The sequence below is a fragment of the Protobothrops mucrosquamatus genome, unplaced genomic scaffold (assembly GCF_001527695.2).
Source record: "Protobothrops mucrosquamatus isolate PMUCROS unplaced genomic scaffold, P.Mucros_1.0 scaffold167, whole genome shotgun sequence".
Lineage (NCBI taxonomy): Eukaryota > Metazoa > Chordata > Lepidosauria > Squamata > Viperidae > Protobothrops > Protobothrops mucrosquamatus.
Genome location: NW_015386529.1, coordinates 501,392 through 517,053, shown reverse-complemented (window position 1 = coordinate 517,053; position 15,662 = coordinate 501,392). Strand labels below are relative to the sequence as shown.

At 36.4% G+C, this 15,662-nt stretch overlaps 1 protein-coding gene across 1 annotated transcript in view; it reads right to left on the bottom strand.

Annotated features, from left to right (window-relative positions):
• CFTR (CF transmembrane conductance regulator) overlaps positions 1–15,662 on the bottom strand; it is a 103,692-nt gene that overhangs the window by 47,812 nt on the left and 40,218 nt on the right. Inside the window, exons 13-18 of the mRNA XM_015813550.1 lie at positions 9,636–9,730; positions 9,163–9,249; positions 5,566–6,271; positions 4,781–4,909; positions 2,954–2,991; positions 1,614–1,885 (exon numbers count right to left, since the gene is read on the bottom strand). Coding sequence (XP_015669036.1) covers positions 1,614–1,885; positions 2,954–2,991; positions 4,781–4,909; positions 5,566–6,271; positions 9,163–9,249; positions 9,636–9,730 — 1,327 coding nt within the window. The remainder of the gene's footprint in view (positions 1–1,613; positions 1,886–2,953; positions 2,992–4,780; positions 4,910–5,565; positions 6,272–9,162; positions 9,250–9,635; positions 9,731–15,662) is intronic.

The window sequence follows — 15,662 nt, the reverse complement described above, 5'->3', positions numbered from 1 at the left end:
TGGGTTTTCAAGGCTCGGCGGAAGAGGCGCAGGTCCGTAGTTGTACGTAGGTCGGGGGGTAGGTCATTCCAGAGGGCAGGAGCTGCCACAGAGAAGGCTCTCCCCCTGGGGGTCGCCAGCCGGCATTGACTGGCCGACGGCACCCTAAGGAGGCCCTCTCTGTGGGAGCGGACTGGTCGAAGGGAGATATTTGGTAGGATATTTGGTATATATTACTCCTTCCTCTTTCTCTTTTCCACAACAACACCCCTGTGAGGTGGGTTGGGTTGGGAAAGAGTGGCAAGCCCAAATTATCCAATCAGCTTTCATGACTAAAGTGGGACTAGAACTCACAGTCTCCTGGTTTCTAGCCTGGTGCCTTAACCACTAGATGGAACTGGCTCTATTTACTGTATGCTGCTGAGTCCTTCAAACTTAGGGCAGAGTATAAACAACATAAAATAAATAAATATTTGACATCATAGATGAGTTTAAGCAAGCATCAGATTCACCAATTGTTTCCTCCTCACCTAGTACACTTATCACAATGTTCAGAAATAATTGCTTCTATTTTTATCAAACCTCACTTGTGAAAAGTATGCTTACTTAATTTTTTAAAATTAAACTTTCTATGATGGAATGGGACAACTTGATGCGGCCAGGTTGGTGCAGCCAGCTCACTGCCGCCAGCTAGCCACCAAGTCGCCTCTGCCAACTCATACCATCAAGTCATTGCAGGACATTGTAACACAGCCAATTCACCTCAGAGACAACTCAACAAGGGTAGCTGGAGAGATGGGCACATGGGAAAACGAGTGGGTGGGCAGAGTGCAGAGCAGCAGCAGCCGGGAGCGTCCCATTTTCACACACCTCCACTGCACTGAGCTCTTAGCTGTTCAGAGTTTGGGCTGTTAGAGGGCAGTGGCAATGTTCAGGCCATTTTCCAGCAATGGGCAAGGCAGGCAGCAGGGAGGTGGAGGCCTGGCATGTCCCATTTTCATACACATTTTGCCACTGCCGCGTCAAGCTCCTCCCGTTCACTTGCCTGCCCACCCAATGCTACCTCCAGCTGCCCATGGCAAGTTGTCTCCACAGCAAATTGGCCATGTTGTCCTGCAACAACTTAGAGGTTGTAAGTTGTCAGAGGCAGAGACAGAGGTGAGCTGGCAGAAGCAACTTGGTGGTGGCGAGCTGGCGGCAGTGAGCTGGCCGTGCCAAGCTGGCTATGCCAAATTGTCCCATTCTGCCCTAAATGCCTAGCAAATGCCTTTGCTATAAATGCTTTATTTTATGATATCTTTGTTGCATTTTAAATTTGCCATACTTATGCATACATGCTGCCCAACATGACAGGATCTAATGCTAATGCTAATATATGCAAACATGTGTGAAAGCTAGTAATGGACCTCAGTTAAGAATTAATGCCTTCTATTCTTAAATATCCAGTGTATATCCTCCATCAAAGATGGTTTCTGAATGTCTATCTCCAATATTTTTGGATTTTTAAAAAACTGATTATTGCAACTTGTTTTGAGCATGTTTGCAAATTTTGAATGATGGAGTAAATCATAAGCGTCTTCTTTGCCTAAACTAAGCATATAAAAATTATTGCATATTGAGTCAGTTTTAGTTACCTGCTTTGAGTTTGTTGAAGGACGACATAGGAGCCTGAAGTACTGCATGAAGCATCTTGCGGTGAAGAGTTTTAGAAATTGTTATAAGAGTATGTACTAGGGGTATGCCTCTAAAGATCCCCATGGCTAGCAAGGTATCTGCCACACCCACATAAATGTAGAAGATATAAAAGCTGCTAGTCTCAGTAACAATAACTGCACCGTTCTCCAGTCCATCAGAGGAATGATTTTTTGTTGATTCTGTTTTATTCGGGTGAGGTGAAAGAGCAGAACTATAAAACAGACACAAACTCATATTATTATAAGTTTATAGTCATTTATAAATTTACAGTCACATACTGAGTTTCATTTCTTAAAAGCATGATATGTCATACTGAAATACTGAAATCACAATTTAATAGTTTTTGAGAATGCAGTTTTGATAAAAATGATTGTTTAAAGGGATATAACTTGAATTTATTATGATTAGGCATTTGAAAAGGAGCAAAGAATAATGATAACAACAACAATTTTGATGTCTTATAAAGTTATAAGACATCAAAATTGGTTGTTGTTAGCATTATACCTCATTTATTATACTATGACACTTGATAAAAATATTTCTGTCCCAAAAAAAAAGATAACAGGAAAGCTGTTATTTATACATTTACATAGGAACAATCCCATTGAATTCAAAGAACTTATTTTTAGTAGAGAATAATTGGATAGGACAGAAAACTTTAAAAGTGCGGAATTGGGCTGTAGCATTTAATAATGAATTATCCATGTAGGACTAAGGAAGGGCTGGATTAAAAGTGATGTTTTTTAAATGTAAGTAGCAGCCAAATGAAAATTTGAAATGTAGGAATAAATTAAAGGGAGTCCAATTGGTGCCAATGGAGAAATAGAAATAGCAGTTTTATCATTTTATGGCAGGGAAAGAAAGAGAGAAATTGTTTTTCTGTTCAACCTTTCCAAAAGCATCATTGATATCACAGAACAAACTCTTTGTTAATTGTATTTATGCATTTAATATTATGACTAACAGATAAAATCTCCTTTGAGTTCACGACTCCTGATGACTCCATGGGATATCCATGACAATAGAATGGAAATGGTTTTCCATTATCATCTTCTGATATGTCTTTTTCAACTTCCTTGCATTGCCTGTTCTGGGCATTTCCTAGCATACCAACTAAGTAGACCATTCTTAGCTTGTTGAGATCAAAGAACATCATGTGCTGCCATCTAACTGGGTGTGCGATAATTAGCTTGGCTTTAAATATTAAAACTTAGCCCCATTGAAATGTTACAGTTATATAACACACACAAATCTTTAATATTGTACTATAAACACTCACCTACTGATATACAATACCCCAAACAGGGAAGCAGCCACCTAAAAATAGAAAATGGATAGTTAATTCATACTTAGATGTCCCATTTTTGGCATTCTATAGATTTCCTATGCATTCTATAAAATGTCTAATTTCACATATTGATGGTAAGATGTATAAAGTCAGCTGAAGTGTTACTCTAATTTATAAAGTGACCAATTATAAAATAGAACTGCCAAATAACAATTTAATAATACCGTACAAGGAAATTATTTCAGGTGCTGTAATTTTATTATCTACACAAGCCTGTTGAAGTACCCCTTGGAAATTGGACGCATCTGTTAATTTCAATTTTACTTATTTTCCCAATCATATTTCTTCCTGTTTCCACATTAGTTTGCTGGTTTTTTAAAAAAAGTCAAAATCAAATTTATATATGTTTTCATATTTGTTTCTCCCAATGTATATATTTCTGTATTTTATTTTGTCCAGTGAATGTGTTTTGTAACATATTATGTTATGTTTCTGCATGCATATTGTTGGAGATCACTCCTTTAAAAAGTTATAGCAGTGGTGGCGAACCTATGGCACTGGTGCCAGAGGCGGCACTCGGAGCCCTCTCTGTGGGCACACGTGCCGTTGCCCCAGCCTTGCCTCCCCCCGCGACCCCCTCACCAGCAGCCGCCCTGGAGGAGAGTCGCCCCCAAGCGTGGCCCACGTGGAGCAGCGCAGCCAAGAACATGGCAGTCAGGCAGCATAGACAAGACTCTGCCCTCACGCCCTATCGCACACAGTTGATGCTGCAGGGCGCGGGGAGAGGGCATGGCTGCCATGGTGCTGCTGGGCTGCCTGGGCGATCTGCAGCAGGCCCTGGAGGCGGTGAGTGGCCCTGCGGGCAGATGGGGTGGGGGCGGGGCAGGGGGTGGAGTGGGGGCGGGGCCAGTTTTTGGGCACGCAGTCTCTAAAAGGTTTGCCATCACTGAGTTATAGTATCAAAACATACTGGTGTCTAGGCTAACATAGTGGAAATTTACATTTGAGGTGATGAGGTTTTGATTTTTATATGTTTTAATTGTTTTATAGTTTTATTGCTGGGAGCTGCCAAGAGTTGTTTTAAGGTGGCTAGCCATAGAAATCTTTTAACATAAATAATAATAAATAATAAATAAACTTGTAAAATAATACAAGAATCAATACATTTGGTAAGTTTTTGTTATATAGACAGTCCTTGCTTAACTACTATTTATTCAGCAACTGTTCAAATTTAAGACAGTGCTAAATGAATGCAGTTATGGCTGATGCTTGAATTTATAGCTATTGTGGTGCCCCCAGCAAAGGCTGCAAAAAAGCTTTAGGGAAGCCTTGGGGAGGCCTCACAAACACTCTGCAAAGGTCCAGCAGTTACTTCGACCAGGCATGCCTCAGCAGCAACAGGAGGAAGAAAACAGTGAAAGTCAACTAGGGGTGGCAGGGGATACAGATGGGAGTGGCAACAGAGTGCAAAAGAGCCAAAAGAGCACAGATAAAGGGCAAAATGGGTGAGTGTGGGGAACTTGAGGTGGAGGTGAACATAGCAGAGGAGTCTGGCTAATGATCTCAACTGGAACTACTGGAACCTTCATTGCTAAGCAATGCAGTCACATGATGTTTCACCTAATGACCAAATCAATTAGCAATGGAAATTCCATCCCAATTAAGGTAATTAAGCAAGGAAATTGCTATCATTCTTTTTTCATTAGATCTCTGTTCTTCTATACATCTTGTACAGCATGTATGAAATGAAAAAGCTTTTATTTACAATTGTCACATAAGCAATTTGTTTTAAAATAGAATTTATTGTTATATTCTTACCTCAATTACAAAAATAATAAAACATATAAATAACACAACAATCAATTTTTTGTGGATGGTTATATATCTGAAGTATGTATTCCATGAGGTGACTGTATTCATAGTGTCCGAATCATCAAAGAAACATTCCTGGCAAAATAATTGAGAATATAATTAGACTGTTCTATAAAATTACTTCTCGTTTGTACCCTCCTGCTATCACCAGTATAAGCCTAGATCTTACTGCTATTGGTTTTCATGAGAATTCCTGTTATTGAGACATGCTTACAATTTTGGTTTCCAGCTTTCTTTTAGACCAGGGGTGTCACTGCCGGCCCGCAGGCTGGATGTGTCATGCCGAAACTGCACCCAGCGCATTGCCGGCAATGGAAAAAAGTCACGATACCTCATGACACATCATGTGATGGTGCGAGTTTGACACCTCTGTTTTAGACAATAATGTGCTTAAGAATTTTATGTTTACCCTCTTATTCGTTCATATTCACAGCTCTTTAAAAGCAAGAGGAATACTTCCCTTTGCTTTTTCTCCTTATGTATTGCTATTGTAGTTGAAACAGAATGTCCTATTTGGGATCATTCAATATTAAAAATGAAAGGACACTTCCAAATGCAATTTCCCCTAATGTATCCTTTTTTGTACACATTTTCTTAATAAATGTATCAGCATATTAAACTAAAAGCTAATGATTCTTTGAATTGGAAATATTATCTTGCACTACCAAGCTGGGTGTCCAAGAAACAGGACCACTGACAACCATTTAGCTATAATAACTTGAAATATATACCTTTAAATCATCTTCATTAAGTTCTTCAGTTATTTCTACCAGACTGCCCCGAGACAAACGCCTCCCATAAATGTCTGCTTCAGAAGATTGATGGATGACTGATATGCTGCCTTTTTTGTAAATGCTTTGATTTGGATGAATTGATGTTCTGGTCATTAAATTAAGTACAGATTGTCTTCTCTGCCCTCTGAATGTGGGTCCTGAATTTAATACATTGCTGCGAGGCAGAATTGCCTCCCCTTGTTCAGACTCTGGCACTAAAGACAACTTTCTTTCTACTGGTTCTCCAAGACCGTCTTCCTTACCATTGACCTGCAATGATGTTTTTCGCATGAGAGAAAACTTGCGGCTAGAATTTAGTGGATTCATTACAGAATTCTTCCTTTTCTCAGTAAAATCTGAAGTTTGTTTGAAAGATGTTTTTTTCATGTCATTTCGTGAAGCCATGCCATCATTATCAACAGAGAGACGCCGCAGTGTTTCTGTAAGAATGGAATTTCTTCTTTCTGCATTATAATTGTCAAAAGCATCACATCCCATCAGCTCAGAACTGAAGTTGGGTCGCTGATCCTGAAGTTCAGAAAATGTTCCATAGAAATAACAGCTTCCTTCATGGAGAATCAATATCTTGTCTGCTATCTTTAAGTGTTCCAACTTTGAAGTGACAAGTATTCTAGTTTTATTGACAATAAGCTTGCAAATGCAACTTCAGAAAAAAGAAAAGAAAAATGCAGATTTGAAATTAGGTAGTACATATTGATGACTTTATTATACGAGTGCTTTCTAATTTAAGAAAGCTATCCTACACTCACTTAGCTGACAATAAAATTTGGGGATTGAAAAAGAACACTATTTTCTAGGCAAATCATAATTATGCTCGATATCTGACTAAAAGTAATCCTCAACTTACAGTTGTTCATTCAGCTATCAGTCTAAGATATAATGGAACTGAAAAAAGTGACTTGCGACCAGTCCTTGCACTTAAAACTGTTGCAGCAGTCCCATGGTCATGTGACCAAACTTTGAGCACTTGGCAACCTGCATGTATTTATTACATTTGCAGTGTCCTCGGGTCATGTGATTGCCATTTACGACCTTCCCAGCCAACTTCTAACAAAGTCAACGGAGGAAGCTGGATTCACATAATGATTGCATGATTCACTTAACAAGTGCAGTGATTAGCTTAACAACTATGCCAAAAATGGTCATAAAATTGGGCATGGCTTATTTAACATCTGCCTTGGTTAGCAACAGAAATTCTGATCCCAGTTGTGGTCATAAGCTGAAAAGTACCTGTATTATAATTCCTGGTCCTGCATTGCATTTCCCAAACTCCTCTAGTGGCTCATTATTGCAATCCTCCAGTGATTAAAGTACTCCTATAAATTGGGTGACCATGAGTTCTAGTTTCACCTTAGGCCATCTGGGTGACTTTGGGCCAATCACTTTCTTTCAGCCCAACCCAACTCACAGAATTGTTATTGTGGGGAAAATAGGATGAGGAAGGAGTATTATGTGTTTTGGCTACTTTCAGTCATTTATAAAAATAATAAAGACAGGATAAAAATTAAATAAATAAATCCATCCATCCTTGTCTTCATTGATTTTCAGTGCCTTTTAATACAGTCAACCACAGAATCCTTCTGAATTGGCTGTAGGGATTGGGAATTGGGGACATCATTTTATGGTGGTTCTCTTCTTGCTTCAGCACAAGTTCAGGTGGCTCCCTCATCTGTGGAATACCACAAGGGTTGGTGTTTTCCTCATGTTTAATAATGACATAAAACCACTGAATTGGATCATCCACCAGTTTAGATTTTGATATCAGCATAAATATGATACCCAATTGTATCTTTCAAGCCCAACCTAAGCAGTTCTGGATAGGGGAGGAATTGTCTCATGGATCAACTACTTTAATTGCAAGACCATTCAGAAGCTTCTGTTAGTCCAGAATGCAATGCCGCAGGTAATTATGGGCATCTCTTCGTACAGTTATGTGACCTTTCCACTTTGAAAGCTGCACTGATTTCTAGTATACTTCCAGGTGTGATTCAAGGTCCTGGTTGTTGCCTACAAAGTCTAAACTTGCATAAGGCCAGGTTATTTGAGGGACTGCCTATCTCCCATCTTTTCTGTATGGATCAAAAGAATTTGTACACTCCGGTACTTTTGATTAAACAGTATTGTCTTGGAGACCCAGAAATCATGCCTTCTCTGTTGTGGCCACTGCTCTCTGAAATGAGCTCCCCCGATTTCCCAAGATCCGTGAGGTAGTATTACTGAAGGCCTTAAAGACTTGACTATTTCCTCAGGACTTGGATTGTGGGATGTGTTTCGTAGATGTTTTTGTGTGGAGTGTCCATCTGTAGATTCATCTTGTGTTGCATTTGTATTTTAACTTTTATTTGGTTTTGCTATATTGTGAGCCACCAGAGTTGTTTTAGAATCAGGTGGAGCTTAAATTAACTAAATGAATGAATAAAAAAATATTGCATTTTTCTGATTTTTCCTGAATATAGTCTTCTGCAGACCTCAAGTGATTAGAAAAATGAAGAAGCACTGCACCAATGGGGAGGGAGGGAAGGAGGGGTGGAAGGAAGGAAGGAAGGAAGGAAGGAAGGAAGGAAGGAAGGAAGGAAGGAAGGAAGGAAGGAAGGAAGGAAGGAAAAAATAGGAGAAAATGTCAGGAAAGTTTTACAATATTATATTGGTGAAAAAGACATACAGTAACAGAAGCTGCAGCAGGCTTTACTCAGGAAAAGCCGGGAAAATAGCATGAAGGGAATATTCTTACATCTGAAAAGAAACCAATCAAAGTACATGACTGGCTTAGAAGTGCAGCAGGCACACTGGAAACACTGAGTTGACAGAAGCAGGAAAACACCACTTTCAAAAAGAACAAGAAAATGAACCTGGTAATCACATTCATGATGGGTGGAAAGTGAACTTAGGATAATGATATCCATTCTTGCTCTCCAACAATGATTGCTGGCCTGTTCTAGACATGGGTCAAGCTGGCTGCGAGGGTAAGGCTTTTATAGCTCTATTGTATTTCCTTTTCTATTCTGGCTCCTCAAGATAAAAGAGTACTCCAAATGGGTTTTTAATCTGCTATTGGTTCTTATGTTTGTAAGTGATGAACAAAAATGCCATCATATACCAGTAGGTTTATAAGGAGGATTAACAGATCTTCAATTATCTTGTTCAGGCCCAGTTACACAAGCATTTGTAAAGGATGGTGATCACTTAAATTCCATTATAAACCTGATAATGCTAAATTACAAAAGAAGTTCAACAAGCAGAAAATGTTACCATGCTTAGTGGAATTATTAATGTGTACATATTACTATAAAACATTAATCTTCAGATTGGAATAATGAAGTGGAAATGAGTATAAGAATTTATTAAAACTGCAGCAGTTGTTTGCTTTTATTTATAGGCTCTAAAATAATTTAATAAATACAAATTTCAGAAACTGATGTTCTCTATTAGATGTTTTTACTGAATGCCAACACTGTTCTTCATAAATTATTTGCTATCTCATTGTACAATATTATTTTATCTAGTAGTTAACCAAATATATAAAACATATCCTACCTTTCAAATATTTCTTTCTCTGTTAACATGTCTAAATAACCAAAAGGAGAATCCAAGAGATACAAATCAGCATCTTTATACACTGCTCTAAATAGATGACAAAGAAATTTAGTTAGCTTTCATTAAAATATATGCTTTGATTAATTATTTTGATTTTATTACAATCTTACATTATTGTTATATGTGATAAAACATATTAAGCCAAAGCAAATTCTTTCATTAAATTAAATAAGAAATGATAGGCAAAATGCAGTAATTGGCAGTTATAACATTTTAAAATACAGGAATTATGCAATATTAGATTTTAATCTTATATATCCATTCATCACAAGTAAGTTCCATTAAACTAAATGGTACAATATTCTGACTTTAGAAATCAAAATATTTAACATGTATGTAAGGTTACTTCTCTTTAAGAACGAGTGAAATTTAATTCTATTTATTAAAAACAACATATCATTATTTCTATTCACCTAGCTAAAGAAATTCTGGCTCGTTGACCTCCACTGAGAGTTATCCCACCTTCTCCTAAAACTGTGTCATCTTTCTCTGGAAACTTTGAAATATCCTGTTGAAATATTGTATAAAGATGTTAATTTTTCATTTTCAGATCATCATTACTTTTCAATATACAGCATCTTAAGTCAAAAATATGATAATTAATAATAAGTTTTCATAACAATGCTCTTGTTTTAGGCTAAGAAGATAAATATTTTGTTTATCTGACAGAGTAAGCTACTGTACAAACCCCACACTCAGTCACAGTAATGGTATTACCTACTTGGATAATGAAACATTTGCAAACAACAACCAAGCTCGGAAAACACCAAGCACTTCACAGTTCAGTCCTGAGCTACATATATTCTCTTCTTTTGGAAATATTTTTTTCACATGAGTGACCAAGAGTCAATGATTATAATAATGATAAAATACCTAAGAGTAAAACTCATAGATCTTAATAAAATGTCATAGACAAACAACAAATAAAAAGTGTGGAAGATCAAAATAAAAAGAAGTAACTCATTTTTAAATTATTATACACATGTTTCAAGTTAATATAGGTCATAATAGGCTAAATGACCTATGGCTACTAATGAAATAATGGTAATTGTAAGGCAATCATTACAGGAAAATTTATGTTCAAACTTTTTTCTAATAACTTATAGCATAAAATTTGTTTTGTTTATAGATACACAAACTGGATGGCAGCATCCTTGGATGTGCCATAACAACAAAACATTATTTAGTTAGCAATTGTAAATCTGAACATTATCAGTACAGTGAATTCATTGTTATTTATTTTATTTGTCAACATTTACATCACTTCATATTTGCATTAGCTGTTAATAAATCACTTGTATTCAAAATTTAGCTAATGGGGCTCAACATGGTATTTGACCCTTGAACTTTTTTGAATAGGATAATACTCTAGCCCTATTTATGGAACCATCTAGGACCTGCTAATTTCTTCCTTTCATTATAACTTGTTTTTAAACTGTTTTCCTGTAATTCAACAATTTCTAAACAGTCTCTTCCCCCACAATGCTTAGTTTATTAAGTAGGCTTCATTTGATGCTTGCTTGATATTCTTGGCAATATGCTGGTTTATAATAGCTAATGAATCACCCCTAGGCACATCCTGTTTGATACTTTCATGGAATCCCAAGGGATTGATGAGTCAGAACCTGCCTTTTAAGAAGTCTTGGACTTCTACTCTGGATCTAATGACATAGGATGAATGACTTTCCCTTTAATTACACTTTCTACTGATTTGTGATATTTCCTGAATTCTTCTTGTTTTCTGGCTAGCATTACATTGATAACATTTAATTTTCATTTAGTGATTAAGTCAGTAATTTCACATGAGGTTCTTTAAGAACAGGCTTTTTTCTTAAGAGACTGGTTTTAATTAAACTCTAGAAATGTATTCCCTCTGAAGTTCTGCTATACTGCCTCATAGTGACAGTATGTGTGACTTGTGGGGTGATGGCAGTGGTGATATTAGGACTGTTCCAGAAGGCATGAATGAAGAACAGTGAGACTATATGGCAATATATTTCCAGCAGAGTCATCCAAGGAATGAAGTTTATCTCAGTTGCCCAGCTAAAACAAGCAGGAACTTATAGGAGGCAGAAATGATACAAGAAGATACTAAAGCTGGGTGATCATTTTAATGATAACAACAAAGGCATTGTTTCATACTGTGTAGGAGAAGGCAATCATAACCCACTCCTGTAAGATAGGAGGAGCAAGATAGATGGACTCAATTCAGTGGTGGGATTCAGCCAGTTCGCACCACTTCGGCAGAACCAGTAGCTAATTTTTTGTTGCCCAGGCCCAGAATGTACTTCTGGAAGGGGCATCCACACAGAGAACTGGTTGTTCACATATTTGAATCCCACCACTGATTCAATTACAGCAGTGACACCTGAATTATCAGAAAATCTGAAAGGCCAGGTTAGGGACAGATCATCCTGGTCTATATTTATTTATTTAATTGAATTTTAATTGAATTTATATGATATTGAATATATGATATTGAATATATGATATTGAATATATGATATTGAATATATGATATTGAATATATATGATAACTAAAAGTTAACACCAGCTTACTAGTCCATAATCAATTAATCAAATCTGTCAAACAAGAAATTGATAGATACTGTAGATCAGGGGTGTCAAACTGCTGGCCCATGGGCCGGACGTGTCATGCGGAAGCCGTGCCCACCCCATTGCCAGCAATGGCAAAACTGTCCCGATACGTTGCGCAATGTCACGTGATGTCGCAAGTTTGACATGTCTGCGATAGATAGATAGATAGATAGATAGATAGATAGATAGATAGATAGATAGATAGATAGATAGATAGATAGATAGATAGATAGATAGATAGATAGATAGAGCGAGCAAGCAAGCGAGCTATACTGCAAAAGTCAGGGTATAAACCACCTTGAGTTCTCAGATAAGCTATAAATGCAATAAGTAGATATTGATAAACTGCATAAGCCTGACTATAACTGACCTAATCTAAGCACTTTCATTTTCAGTAAAACAAGCCAACAGTTACTATAATTCTTTCTTTCCACATTCCCATATCTGATTTCTATAATCTGCACAATGAAAAAAATCAGCACCTGAATTTCAATACCTAAAGACTCACTCAGTACACAGTTAAACATTGTTGTTTATTAACTGCTAAAGATTCCCAAACCACAATATATTTACCAAAGGTGTGTAAGTGAAAGTTTCAATATGACTTTAGTGTTGATCTTAACACTGACACTCTTGCATAACATAAATTACAGCCATAAATTTTATTTCACAGAACTGCAATTTAAGACTATGGTATACTAACAAGACAATGTTATTCAGTTAAACAATTTGTTATGGCATTTTGTCATCTAAAATATTTGCCTGTAATAGTATAATTACTTTACAAAAATAATGTACATTCTGGATTACCCAAAAGTATGGTTGCTCACACAACTAAGATTGTAACAGCCTTCCTGTACCATAAAAAACATATCTTAATTCAGAATTTTGTTTCTTACAATGGCCAACTAAAAGCCTTGAGATGCTTGTAGGAACATGATGGAGATATAGACCCATTCCTACCATTACATTACAAATAATTGAGGGGATGTTGTCCTTAACATAAAGGTAACATTAAGTCTTAAGAACAAGTAGTCTTGATAGACCTGAAATTATTTTATACATTTCCTTTGAATGGATTAATATATTCACACTGTGCATAGATTTTTGTCTTATATTAGTGTTTTCATGTTTATCAAAAATAAATCTTAAAATAAACAGAAAATATCCTAAACATCTGGGATGTCCCATTGTGACAATTCTATTGGGATCAAATATTGTAGGTTATTAAGTAGACTTATGCATCCATTAAGTCAAAAAAATCAAACTACAATTACTAACCAATCAATATATTTTATTAAATGATATCTGAAGCTAACAGATACATCCTTCAGGATTGAACTGGGATATAAATGTGATTGGTAAATAAATACTGTAAACTGTAAAACAGTCTAAAAGCTACAAAGCAAACATGAAAAACAAGCAAAATAAAGGGAAAGATAGTATGAAAATTCTAGCCAAGGAATAAAGAAAGAGGTTTTAAAATATTAACAGTCTATAGATTAATATTAGGATCTAGGGCTTCCGGGCCATGTGCCCTAAATTGGCTATGGGAAAAATAGGAAGGCATAAATAAAGCAAATTAAAGAGACGGAAAGAGGGGATTTGCAGGGACTGAGTTCATGACAAAACAATTTTTCAGCATATTTTCTCTCAGCAATTTAAACACAGCTTAGGCTATTTTGTAATCTAGTTTGAGTTATTAAAAACAATTTATATTCAAGAAACTTTTAAATATATAACAGCAAAATCGCAAATCCACAAGATAAGTTCCTAACCATTTGAAAATGTGTAATTTTACAAGTTATTCAAAACTTTTTCTGTGCAAAACTCAAAAGTTTGCAATTGCTGTAAAACTTCAGTTAGCCCAGTGTGAGTATTAACCCTTGTTTACTGGTCAGAGATGTATTTTTAACAATTCATATTCATAGTGAACACAGCTGTCATTTGTTTTCATTAAATATCTGCATTAGAATAGAAATATGTACTGCTGGTTATGAAAATCCTTTATATGAAAACTGCCTATATTTCTTGGATTTAATTGATAAATTAACAGTTCAGCCATAGAGGGGTAACTTAGAAGTAAGCCAACTGTATTGATTGTGAGTTAGAAAAAAATCTATTCTATTCTATTCTATTCTATTCTATTCTATTCTATTCTATTCTATTCTATTCTATTCATCTACCTACTCTACTCTACTCTACTCTACTCCACTCCATTCCACTCCACTCCATTCTACTATGTTCCATTCCATTCCATTCCATTTTATTCCATTCCATTCATCTTGGATGGGTACCTGTCATTCTGTTTTCTGCCTACATGTTAACCAAAATTAATCCCACTTGGAATATTTGGATAGACTGTTTATTATATTCTCATTAGAACCTACATTAATTTAAGCCCCAAGATTTAAATGTTTATCGTATTGCCCTTGCTTTTTTCTAGTTCCAGAAACACTTTAAGATGAGTTAGCAAAGAGAAGGCACCTCTTATTCAAAATAAAACCAGTTTCACAAAATAATAAGGTGATTCAAAGTTAAACAGCACACACCTTTAAGTATTCCCGATTCTAACTGAAATTATTTTTGTACTGAAACCTATACCAAGACTTTTTACACACAAGATCAAAAACAATAAATAAAGTACTCCACCCTCTCAAATATGCATTCATTCCACATTACAGAATGAACATTTCTCCTGATATCTCAGACCTAGAAAGTTATGTAAACTATTTTCTTCTGCTTTCATAAGTGAATAATTGCATTTGATAAAATACCTGAGACATCTCCTGTAATTGCTCAAGAGAAATTTGATGATAAATTTATCAGGAACAGATTGCACACCAGTCAAAAGTGAAAAACCTTTCAATGAACAAATGTCTTAATCCAAGATATCAAATAACCGAGGCATGAACGGAAGAGAAATTACTTGACTTCTCACTTGACAATATATAATATGAATGACATGCGAAAACAGATTTATTTCCAGAACACATTCAGATACGACAGTACGGATTATCCTGCAAGTGTAATACATGAGCAGAAAAGCAGAGATGGGCTAGTGCTGGATATCACATTGTACTCTTTTTTTAAACTGGTATTTCCAGTTCCTAATATACATATACAGCAGCTAACCTGACTTTCTGTATGCATGGCTTTATGTGGATTATTAGATGACATCAGAACTATAAGATGTTCAAATTGTACAGCACTTTAAATGATTTGTTTGTTTGTTTATTAAATTTATATGGTTGGCCAACTCACATATAGTGACTCTAGACACCTTATAGACATAAAACCCACCCCTCCTGGCACAACAATTAAACCCCCATGATTGACTCCATATTATCATGGGATCCCCCGTCTCATTGTCAAAACCATGTTTTCAGGGCCTTTTGAAAGGTGTCAAAATGGGGGCCACTTTTTCTACCACAGAGAAGAAGACCCTTCTTGATCCCACCAGACTGAGCTCCTTAAGAGAGGAGACCTGAAACATATCCTGCCTCTGCACTCTGGTGGGTCAGATAGATATAACTATAAAAAGATGGTTCTTCAAATAACCTGGCCTCAAGCCATGTAGGGCTTTAAAGCCAGCATCTTGAACCGGACCCAGAAGCAAATCAGCAGCCAATGTAGCTCCTCCAGGAGTGGTGACAGATGTGCAAATCTAGACTTTCACAAAATGTGAGCCACCACATTTTGAACCAACTGAAGTTTCCAGATACTTTTCAAGGCCAGCTCCATGTAGAGTGTAGATAGGAGGTGACTAAGACATGGTTGATTTGTGAGCAGGATTGTTAGTCCAGGAAAGGGTATAACTGATGCACAATCTGCAGTTGCTC